Source organism: Diuraphis noxia, unplaced genomic scaffold (assembly GCF_037042655.1).
Source record: "Diuraphis noxia isolate RWA-SAM2 unplaced genomic scaffold, SU_Dnox_SAM2 contig0004, whole genome shotgun sequence".
NCBI classification, from domain to species: domain Eukaryota; kingdom Metazoa; phylum Arthropoda; class Insecta; order Hemiptera; family Aphididae; genus Diuraphis; species Diuraphis noxia.
The window spans coordinates 49,182,428-49,195,285 of record NW_028301714.1 but is presented as its reverse complement, the minus strand read 5'-3'; the positions used below and the strand labels follow the sequence as shown (position 1 = coordinate 49,195,285).

Here is a 12,858-nt window from a genome sequence, read left to right as displayed (position 1 = left end):
ACTCTACAAAATTTCTACGGTCAATTTTTTGGAAATAATTAAATAATTGTAGTTCTTATCCCTGTGAGTCTTATTTCAAAATCAGAATTTCGATATCACCATTATTTCAGGAGATATCGCAATGGGTAAATCCTCACGGGACACCCTGTATATCTTTTGAGTACCTATAGTTAATTCTTAGATAATCTATACAACATTTTTAATTTTTGTAGAACCTATATTGTAGTATTTATGATACTATAATAATAGGGAACATAATATTCACAATTTTAATCTTTGAAGAAACGTAGTAAATTGTTATTTAAACAAGTTTTTTTCTGAAATCCTCAGCTGAATTAAATATAATTAATTTTTATTTACTATGTAATACATATATATAACTAAGAAGAATATTATGTCATAAATACTAAGCAGCATTACAGTAACACTATATTTTATGCTGGAGGTGAGCAGCAATTATAAATCTGGTGGTGGCTGCGACTAATGAGTCTGTAAAGGAGACATTCAAAATTGTATATTACATAATTAAATTTGCATATACCTAATTATATAAAAACAAAAAATTAAGTAGATATATTAAATTATTATTAGTATTTGAATTTAATGTATGTTGTTTAGTAAGGTGTACAAAGTTATGTTTACAAATACTTAAATAGTTTTTAATCTTCTATTCTCTAGTAATGATATTTACAGTTGAAGATAGTAAAATAATATATATATAGGTACTTTGAGCTATTTTTCAACTACTTAAAGCTATAATTTGCTTCATACTAAAATCATCTAATAACACATAAATTGATAAATACATAATAAGTTTCTTGGCATTGTGAAGTAGGAGGGTGTAATACGTAAATAAATAACGTTAATATTTATAATACTTCACAAGGCTCAAAGTGACATATTTTAATGGCGGTATATTCAAAATGAAATATACTCAATATTTTCGTATTATTCGATGGAACAAATAACATTAATTTACGTATGTGTATCTAATTTACACACAATAACAATTATAGAAAGCAAATTTGAACATTGTACTAAAATTATTTAATGATATAATATGCCACCATTGTGTTAATGGTAAAATATCCGAGAAATGTTAATTGCGGAGCATCCGTCATTCGTATGGATGAGTGGTGTGGACGTGTGAATTATAGAAAGGTTGCAGTTGTTTATACTATAAACAATTATTGTAAAATCGAAAAATTCTATTGCACTCGTGCAGTGCAAATTATACATTTATACACCAAGATCAGCATCCTCTTTACATCAGACTACTTGAACTCCAGACATAGGTACACCATCTATAGTAGTATCATGCGTATATCGTTTTAATTTCAAATTTCATATCATGGCTTTTTTTAAAAACATTTTATAATTGAACTATCAAATATATTTATTGAGACATAAATGATAAAATGTATTAATGTTTAATATGATATAGGTAATGTATTCTATATTCAAATCTGAGCGATGTATGTATGCAATGATTTGTGTTTTTTTAATTTTTTGTGTCTGTGTACACAATAAGAAGCCGAATATTCAGCGTTGTCCTCAAATATGGGAGGGAGTTTAGGGTTATAATCCATATATAATTATACATGTATATTTTTATACAAAAATGTTGTAATTATGTTTTTAAAAAACTAAAGAAATTTAAACTAAAGATCTTGACTTGAGTAACAATGATGAGTTTCTATAAATTAGATTATTTGAATTACTTTAAAAAAAGAATCGTATGATGATATAAATCGTGTACCTAGGTATTTAATTTGTGAATATTCAAGTTCGTTTAAATTTGAACTAATATAAAATATTCGTGGACTAGCAATCAAGTTTTTTATAATTTTAGTAAGTAAAACTTATATTTAACTTTTTATTGAATTTTCAAACCTATGGTGGGAATATTAAAAATATATGAAAAATTTTGGTGAAAAATTATAAATACCCATGTAGGTACATTAAAATGTATACACAATTTTATACATACAATACTGACTCATTTTTGAAATAAAATAAGAAAATCGATTTTTTGAGAACCAGTTTTGTGTAAAAATCTCTGTTTTCACCTAGAATAGTAAAAAAGTACTGAAAACTTTTCATTTTACATTTTACATTTTTCAATGTATTATTATTTATAACATCCCCTCCCCCAATTCAAAATTTCTGGACACGCAATTGCGAATACTCGATCTAATTTTCCCTTTTTAATACCTATTCATATTCATGTACCATCTATAATAGCTTAAAAATTGAATACACGAGGTTTTATATGATTTTGTAAATAAATATAAAATAAATTTAAACGTACTTAATACCACAAATATTTTTCATGGGTGTTTGAAATTTTGATTTTGACGAAATTGGATATTTTCTACAGTAGCGCGTATTAACAAGGTTGGGGGAGTTAGGCGTCGGTTTCCGTGAATTTTTTTTTTACTACATCCCTGATTCACTCGTAAATTAATGATTTCATATCAATCGATTTTAGTATTTTCGTTGTAACTCATAAAGGATGAGTCTCTAAAACTCGAAATATTCTACTGTTAGGTACTTAAAATGATTATTTTCCTTATTCTTTGTTATAATATTCTTCTATACTTTTATATTTTATTTTTAAGACATTATAAAAAGTATACCTCTGTACAATTTCCAAATTACTTCTTTTGGAGTTGTTAATACACTTTTCAAATTTAAACTGTTTTTAGTTTTTTCCGTTTGTTGATTGTTTTTGTTTCCATGTCAAAAAGCTTGAAAATATGTTATAGAGTTTCACATAATTTGTTTTTACAGCAATATAACTGTAATAACTAATAATAACTACTTTACAGTAGAGAAGATTCCTAAATAACTGATAATTTTATTTCTTGATTGTTAGTTTCAAGTTTATTTTTTCGAAAGTCGCTCATTAGTCATTATACAGTTTGAAAGATATTATGTTATTTTAATACTTTATAAAATCTTGTTTGTAAATGGTATAGACTTGTTAATAAATATGAGTAATTTCAAACAAATACAGTCATTGTTATTGATTACATTAGCAATTCTTAACTGTGTTATTAAAGTATAAAAGATAAAACTTTCAAAAATGATAATTTGTGTGATGTTATTGTTTTTTATTTTGTGAAAATATTAGTTGTATAATATATACTTCAGTATTAGTTATAATTTATAGTATAGTTTTTGTTTAATTATTTTAAAAATAAAACTTCTTTACACGATTAAACGATGAATTTTGTACATTATGCAACTTTAGTAACAAATGTTAAAAAACTATATGTTTCACTAACACTTAGATTTTTGACTTGCTGCCCGTTTTAAAATTCGTACGCAATAACATAATATTTTTTTCAAGCTTCTATTTATAAAAATTAAATTTAATAGTTCAACTTTTCTTAAATACATTTTGTCATACCAATGGATAACATAGAGTGGTAATTCAGTAATTGTCTTGTATGCTATTTACCGCAACGCCGTTGTGGCAACTATACCATCACTTTTTTATCTAGTAGTATACCTAAATTGCAATTCTAACAACGCAAAGATCTATTTAATTTACTTTCAGCTTTTAAGATATATATCATCAGAATAAAACTATACAAAGGTATAGTTAGGTTTAGTTAGGACTATATTGATATTGATTTTGTAGTAGTATAATATTTTATATTTATTCAAAACTGATAATTGATTAAAATCTACTGGCGTACAAAATAAACGATTGTATATTAGTAGATTTTGCCAATGATTTGTAATGAACAAATGCTTTAAACGTTGTAGAATTCACTTATTTCTTCTTGATTTGGGCTAAAAAATATGTGTGTATATACTTACTATAAATGAATAGGTGCTATAATAGCAATATTTAGCATATAAATAATAAAAATAACAATACATTGATTATTTGAGTATTAGGTATATACCTATGTATGAAACATTATGCACTTCCTAGGTGTATTAATAAAATATTAAATAATACATTTATGTTGTACCGTATGTAATAACTAAAATAAAAAATGTTTTTGAAAGAAAATCGATGTTGAATAAGAGGTTATCATCCCACAATTATTTTATTATTATTCGGTAGATATACAAGGTAGCTTTTAACGTTTTTAACGAGTTATAACTACAATAATAAGTAATAACTAATCGTTTCGTATAAATGTGCACCTTATAATTTTTCCTTGAAATAGAACAATACGTTACACAATAGACTTAATGAATGTGGTTTTGCAGAATCGTACATATTTTAAGGAGTGCTTTGACTACAAAAAAATAATTTTTACTTATATATTAAGTATATAGGATGTTTTGTACGTCCTTTTTATTACTATTTAGTATTAAGTATTTATTTTTAGGGTTTTAAATATACCTATAGAATGTTTAGGTAGGTGCCTTATAGCTAAATAATAGATTCATTAGATTTTGGTAGTTAGATAATTATAATTGTTGATTTAGTTAACAAGGAGATGGTTATTATTCGTAACATTATTATTATATATTATCTGCTAGCTGGTGCACAGCATTGTCCGAGAAGAATGAAATGCTTATGAATTAACCCCTACAGTTTTAATTGCATTAAACGTAAACTGCACAGATTTTTAACACAATTATATTGGATTGTTTTTGAGTATAAAATATAGGTGAAAATTATATATAAATAAATAAATGATTGTTTTTCGTGAATCAACTAAATCACTCATTTTTAAAATTTTTTTTAGTTTTTTATTAGATATAAACAATCTGTACAATATTAGCACAATAAGCTTATTTGATGAGAGCATAGAAAACAAACAAAACAGAAAAAAAAATTAAATTAAATTAAAAAAATAAATAAATAAATAAGACATGAAAGGTGTGATTAAGCAGCCACCCATTAGTAACTCTTGACTATTGATTAATTATTATAACTACATAGAGACGTTAGCCATTTAAGTTTTGTAAAAGGTCATGGCACCATTTCCTTTTTAATCTGCGGTTAGGATTTCCTGGGAGTGTAAGGATGGAAAGATCTTTTATGAGAGGGTTTGGATGAGTTTGAAGTCGTTTGTGAAAACGTGTATAAAAAATATGTGCTTCCTCTACAATAGTTCTCATATGAAGATCGTTATGAAGAGTTTGGTCAGAGATATAAGGCGGGGCATTAGATAGTCGTCGGATTGATATATTTTGGAATGTTTGGATTCGATTAGTGTTGGATTTTTTGGCAGCACCCCACAGTTGGAGTCCATACGTCCAGATTGGTTTAAGTAGAGCTTTGTAGATTAATAGTTTGGTGTTAAGGTTGCTGAGCATGCGCATGCGATTATTTAAAGTTAGTCGTTTGGTTTGTAGGTGTTTATTCCATATCAGTCTTTTATCAAGGATCAATCCTAAATCACTCAATAATTATGTAATTTCTCGAAATTTGCTAGGCTAAACCGATTAAAGATAATCCCACAATATCCCGCAACGGGATACTGTACCATATAAGACGTGATATGGTCTTTAACATCCCAGTGTGTTTTTTCACACTTGTTTAGTGTATCGAATTTCTAGAATAGTAAAGATTAATAAATTATTTTAATATAATGGAAATATATATTTTATTATGTGTAAAATAATTTTTAGAAACCGTTGTTAACTTAATACACTCGTTGAGTGAATATTCGAAACCGGCTTTATTATAATTATTATATTTTAGCAATACATTTTGGATATTTATTATTATTTATTAGCTCAGCGTTTCCCAACCTTTTTGCAATGGCGACCCATACATTTAATCTTTACTAGGTACGCGACCCCCCCCCCCCCCCCTTAAAAAAAGTATGCCTTAAATAAATAAGATTTTTACTATAATCCATTTTATCATTGAGTTTTTTTATAAAATACAATACGAATACAATATAATGAATAATAATAACTTAATTAATAAATTATAAAAAAATACAAAAAATTAGTATAATAGAAAATTTAGTGTGAATATCGACTAGTCATTAGCACATTTACCGATAAGATAAAAAAAATTCCATAATCATAATAACTTTACGTCATTTATTCTACAATACTAGTTATTTATACTATTTATCAATTTACGACTAAAATAACTGTAATCGTAACCGCGAGTCGCGACCCATCAAAAAAATTTCGCGACCCATGGTTTGGGAAACGCTGTATTAGCTTGCGTCATGTTGAGATTCTGAGTGTAGTGAATAAATGTGTTTTAATTACATTGATTTGGTTTGTTTCTGTCAATCGTCAACATAAAAATCAGAAGTACAAATGATCCTATTATCGTCATCAGCATCTTTTCTGATTTCAAAGTAAATCTAGTTGGTACTTTTGAGATATTAAAATTGAATTTCTTAATACGCTGGAAAGAACAAAAAAAAAAGGTGAAAATAAACGGTTATTTTTATGCAAAATTAATTTTGTAAGTACATTTATAAATTTTATTTTTTTGGTGCAACTACAAAACTAATAACCGTAGTAAAAACCAATTAAATTACTGTCAATAAATTCTTTTTCACTTTATAAAGAATTTTGGAAATTTAACCCAAGGGTCCTCATATAAGATTTACTTTAATAGCTGATCAAAAATATTAAAGATACATAGCTAGACACGATTATTTCTAATGTGCATTTTAAGTTCAAATTTTAAAAATATTTTTCAAAATCCCGAAATTTTAATACAAGATTTCCAAACATGTTTTTCTACCTCCATCAAAGAAAAAACATTCACCAAAAAAATTATACTACGCTATTTATGCTAGGTACCTATGAAATATTTTCGATATTTTCGATGTTTTCGATATTTATTATTTATATTTTAAACTTAAATTTGATTATTTAATATTTATACAAGTACCTATATTGGTGACTCAATGTCTCCCCTCAGAATCGTTTTTCGTCGACAATAAATCATTGTTGAATTAAAATATGCTTACACGACAAGTATAGTCAAAATAATGCTTTAATAAATACTTTAATCCTTAATCAGGAGCGTGCTTATTTTTAATGTTCATAGTCACGTGGGGGTCTATCAGATCCCATTTCTAATAATGTGTAACATAAGTACAGAAATTTCGTTTTTTTTAAATTCAAAAACATAATTGGTTACTACATGATACATAAATATGGATAAAAATGTAACAATAAAAAAAAAATTAAAATAAATACAAAACTATGTGAGTTACTAAAAATTTTATTTAAGGTTTTCAAAAAAAATATTTTCACTTAAAATCTTATTTTTGGGACAATAAACAAAAGTTTTTCCTTTAACAGAATTTTTGTTACACTAATTTTTCAACCTAACTTAACCTCTCAAATTAGGGGGTAAATATGAACCACTCCCATTTTGAAGCGTTTGGCATATTTTAAAACTTTCTATTTTACGCTGATCGATTAAACATTATCATAAAACCATCTTTTAATAATAGAAATAGAAATGAATTATTTTTTCTGTATTATAAAAGTTTAATTTTTGATGGGGGTCAACTAGACCTCTTTGCGATTACTTAAGGGTTAAAGGTGACTTCTTATGCAAATAAGATATAGTTGATTATATTAAGAGGTCAAAATTTAAAATGTCATCGTTCTTTTCAAATTTGACAGAAAAAAAAGCCAAAACAAGAATTATTATTTATTGTGCAAAACCCCTTTAAAAAAATGTCTTAAATTTTTTAGCTGTTTCTAGAAATTTAATAAGTTTGATTTATTTTCTTTGAAGTTCGATGAATATGTCCTTTGGTTACTTTTTATAATAATCAAAACATTGAATTTCTATTTTTTTTTTTTAAACCGTTGAAATCATAAAAATGCACAAATTATTTATAATTACGAGTATATATATTATATATATAATAATTATTATTTATAAATAATTATTTATTATATGTCAATAAACTTAATTATAATGTAAAAATACTTAGTGTATTGAAACAATTGTATAAGTTATCTTAAAAAAAAAAAACATTTCAATTATAAAAATGATCAAACGCATAATACACATATTTATTATTTTTTGTTTTATTTTAAATATTAATTTTTAATAAATTTAAAGAAAATTAATATTTAATTTTTTTCACTTTTAATTGAACTACCTATTACTTAAGCTTTTGTATATTTGTGTAATTAAATTTGGCTGTCTTTTGAAATACACCATGAATATTATCATATTACGATTAAATATGGTAAATAATAATTGTTTCTCGTCAGTTTTTGATATTTTATGCTATTTTTGGGAATTTATACCAAGTTATTTTACTGAAAATTTCACAACTGTTTGCTGACATGCCGTGGCTGTCTCCACTCCACTTTGCATTTTTCGCAATAGCTTATTAATTATCATTGTTTTCAAATTAACACGCTATTCATTACACTCATTACACTAACTTTATTCAATGATGAAATACTCAATAGAAACCTATATAATATAGTTAATAGTTATACTTATAATATAGCAGATCGACTTTCCTGGTTTTTTCTTTTGATATTGTTGTTTATATTGCCCTGCAAAATGTAGTATTATTTAGTATCTCCGTTTTCAGTTCCGCAGATAAAAATTGACAGTTGCTTTTATCATCTACCACAATGATGTATAAATAATGTATTACTGATACCCGTCGCACGATGATGCGTAAGTTGTTGGCGCGCATTTCAGTCCGGTTCCTTCCGGTTCGGGGAAATTGGGTCGGCGTGGCCGCGACTTCGCTGGAGACGCGCTTGCGAGAATAGACTGACGTCTGACAGGCCTAGCTGCTGCCGCCGTCTCGCGCTCGCTAAATCCCTCCGTCTACTATTAATAAACGCTACACCGCGCGCGTCACACAATGGGCTGAAAATACGACTATCGCGCTTAGACATTGATGTTGTATAGAGTACAGCTTAGCGCATGTACGTTTTGTATTATTATCGGTCGTTACGCGGTGCAATTTTTTTTTTCTAACGAATGCCTATACGTTGTTTCTCCGCTGTCGCGTTTGTTCAACGACAACGTGACGCGGCTCGGTGACGTCGGCGCGGCGGCGGCGGCTTAACGATTTTGTTCGACCTCCATACACCCCGATGCGTACCTGCCTACAAACGCACACGAGTATAGTAGTTACCTATATATATATCGAGTATTATTATAATCGCGTAAGTGCGGTTTCGTTCTCTTCTATACTCGCATGCACCGTTCGCTGTAAACTATGCATACAACAGCCGTGTTATTATTGTTACTGCATTCATTCGACTGCGGCATTTATCGGCCGGTCGTTCGGACGGGTCTGCTCGTCGTCGCTGCGAGATAAATTATAATACTTTACACGACACATAATATAATAATATCTTTAAGACACACGTGACATCGTCGATATATTGACCGCGTCCGGATTTGTACGTTTTCCAAAATAAAACTTTTCGCATTCGCACATTTACAGGTCGTGTCCGCGTTGTCGTTCTAGTCGCGCATCGTCGTAGTTGCTATCTTTCGAAACGTCATTCTTAAAACCATGTTCCCTCGGCGGCTGTCGCTTTTTGAGCGACAAGAGTTCATAATGATCGGTGAGTTGGCCAAAAAGCAAAAATATGCGCGCGTAAATTTTTGACCTTGAGAAAACTATAACCGTTTCGTTTTCGTCTACGAGTTTTTATCTTATATAATACATGCATGTATTATATAGTAATAATCATATCACGTGCGTAAAAAGTTATCCTCTCTCCAATCTATACATATCGGGCATATTCTCGGAATATAGACATTTTTAAATAATAACCTTTGTAACTTTTGCATTTCTGTTTCACAACGGGCTGATTAATTTTTGAAAAATAAATTTCTTATTAAATATGTTTTTTCATCGTTGCACTTATATTTGTTCTTCATTTTAAATAGAGTTTATAGAATTGACGTAGTGAAAAAAATCTGAAGACGTCACTCCCGGTATCTTAAGACCTTATCCATTCGGAACTTAGGTGGACTTGACAATTTATTATCGTCTACTATACATATAATTAATATAGATTCAATGTATACTCAAATATACCAAAATTATCACTCCGGTTGGCAAAATATATTAATGACTTATATATATATATATATCCTTTAGTATCGTTTGGTTTTTATCTTTAATTTATTAATCCCGTGGGAATAAGAAGTTAAGTGTGAATAGCGTCAGTTTTTAAATTTTGCAACTATATACATATTATGTGGATTATAAAATAGTTGTATTGATAATACATGATACGAGATGCACAATGAAAATTGATTGATTTAAAAAGTATTAATTTATGATAAACTGAATAATATAGGTACAGTAAAATATTGTATCACTTAAATGATACATTTTACACAAAAACTGTAATTCTTAAGATACATTTATTATATTTAAAAACCTAAGTTTAATATCTTTATTGGTTTTCTGTAATTTACCTATAATTTTTTTCTCACCTTGACATGGTTAGTTTTAAACGTGACAACGAAATTGTGGATCATAAATAAATTATAATATTTGAGACTGTTTAAACTATATTCAACTTTATAGTCTGAACATGTGATTATTTATTTATAGAATTACCTACCTAGTGAAATATTAACAAAACATATTTATAAACTAATGTATGCGTGTATAGTTTGTAAGATTCGTTTAAATTATATACCATAATATAATACTTTTATTAGGTTTCTGGTCCCAGTGGCGAATTTTCAAAAAAAATTCTAGTTGGGGAGCCTAAAATATAAAATGCATTTCAAAGGTATTTTTATCATTATGAAAACAAATGTTTACAGTATTTTAATAATTTAAGTATATTATATGTTTATTTTTAATGATTTAATAATTATGGATTATATAGTGTATTAAGTAAATTATAATGAATATAGGTATATGTATATCGATGTCTTGGGGGATCTAGCCCCTCCTTCCCTACCGTAAATCCGCCACTGCTGGTCCTAACATAACACGACTTTAACGTTTCTTTTAAAATTAAAAATATATTTTTATAAAGGTTATAACTTATAAGTTTTACGATGATCAAGAATAAGACTGTGGTATTTATTTCTAATAATAATGGAGCTTAAGCATAAATTTGTGTTTTTAATATTATATCAATAATAAAGTTTCTTGTGTAATTACCTATATAATTTCAAACTGCATATTCGTATTTGTATATAATAGTACAGTATATTAACTTAAGATTTAAAAATATTTATTGTCTATTGGATACATAGTTATTCTGCCTACTACATATTGCAATGATTAAGAATTATACAATTTTTTTATTGTTTAGCAGATAAAAACGAATTAACGAAACCATATACTTAAATATCACAAAATGTTTTCATGTACATATGTATAGGTATGTACAAATTACTTCAATTTATTTATTAGTACGGAAAAAGTTGTTAATCTATGTGTAAATTTGCGTTATTATTGTTTTTCGAGTATTTATCAGTAAAAAATCCTTTAAGCTGCATAATATAAATTCATTTTTATTTACCTTTACATGATTTATGGCATTGTACATATTAGGTATATTTTATTCCTTTTTAATTTTATTAATATAATTATATATATATATATATATATATATATATATATATATATATATCACGATTATTGTTTTTTACGATAATACGATATAATATTATGTATTTAGTAGTTAGTTATACTTTATTAAGAAGTAATTACACTGACAATTGTAACTGCAGGTTAGTTTTATATTGGTTATTGTACCAACGTATTTATATAACTGCAGTTATAGTAAAGTACGTTAGTTATGATGTGAAGACATCTCTTATTGTTTTCTTAAAACAGTTATATTAAGTTATAACATACACATTATTTTTGTTTCTTAATTTATATGTATATATTATACCATTCATATGACATGTACCTAGTTTGAAGAAGTTGTATTCAATTATGACATTATAAAATATAGACTGAAAAAAAGTTGTATACCTAATATTGTATTGATTAAAAAATTATTTATTTAACCTATTTTTGTAAGAAACTTATAAATTGTTAATAGATAACCTTTGTAACTAAAATATACAAAATTGTATTTTAATAATTAATTACACAATTACATGGTCATAAATTAAAATGTTGATGATAATAATGACTTTTTTAATAGTTTTACTTAAGTGTTATTTAATTTTAATGACTAATAAACATGTTTATCATAACGCAACTAAACAAAATGCATTCTTTGAATAATTGTGATATCCAATTCTATCAATGGAAATTAGAGTAATTTTTTTTAATTACGCATTTTAGTTAATGGCTTATCACCTAATTGTATAATTATTTTATTATAATACATAGCAGTGTGTATATACAGTTATAATATGTGTCAAATTATATAAAAAGAATATTTTCAAAATCTTAAAATTTCGAATAATGAGTTTAAACTTAAGCTTAAACACTTAAATTGATAAACATCGTAGGTATTAATATATTATAACACGTTTATATATTATACATACTTATATACAATATCATATCATAAAATTATATTTATTTAATCTATGATTATACTCGTATCAATATTTTATATATGACACGCCTGACACGGCCAGTCAGTCGTCATGCTAATGAAAATTGTAACCACATTATTTACGTATATTGCATTAAACGCGTGGTAAACTTATAATATTTCTACTAAAATTTTGCAGGTGAACGTCTAAACTATGTCAACACGCCGCACGTTATCGCCATGGTCGGACTGCCGGCGCGAGGGAAAACTTACATTTCGAAAAAACTTTCCCGGTACCTTAACTGGATCGGTATCAACACGAAAGGTGAATATAGAAAGAAAATAATATTTATGTTTAGTATATAATATACTGTATAGGTATATTATATCTGCCTGGTTTTGAGTGTTAGTCAATAACTTACTGTC

General features: G+C 26.9%; 1 protein-coding gene across 8 annotated transcripts in view; it reads left to right on the top strand.

Annotated features, from left to right (window-relative positions):
* Pfrx (6-phosphofructo-2-kinase/fructose-2,6-biphosphatase) overlaps nt 1–12,858 on the top strand; it is a 36,416-nt gene that overhangs the window by 13,889 nt on the left and 9,669 nt on the right. For 6 of the 8 annotated variants that reach the window (XM_015510915.2, XM_015510912.2, XM_015510914.2 and 3 more), the window contains exon 2: nt 12,632–12,757. In XM_015510915.2, the coding sequence (XP_015366401.1) occupies nt 12,632–12,757 (126 nt within the window). Of the gene's footprint in view, nt 1–9,210; nt 9,523–12,631; nt 12,758–12,858 lie in introns of those variants that run through there. The other 2 variants (XM_089225628.1, XM_089225629.1) reach the window with 2 other exon arrangements.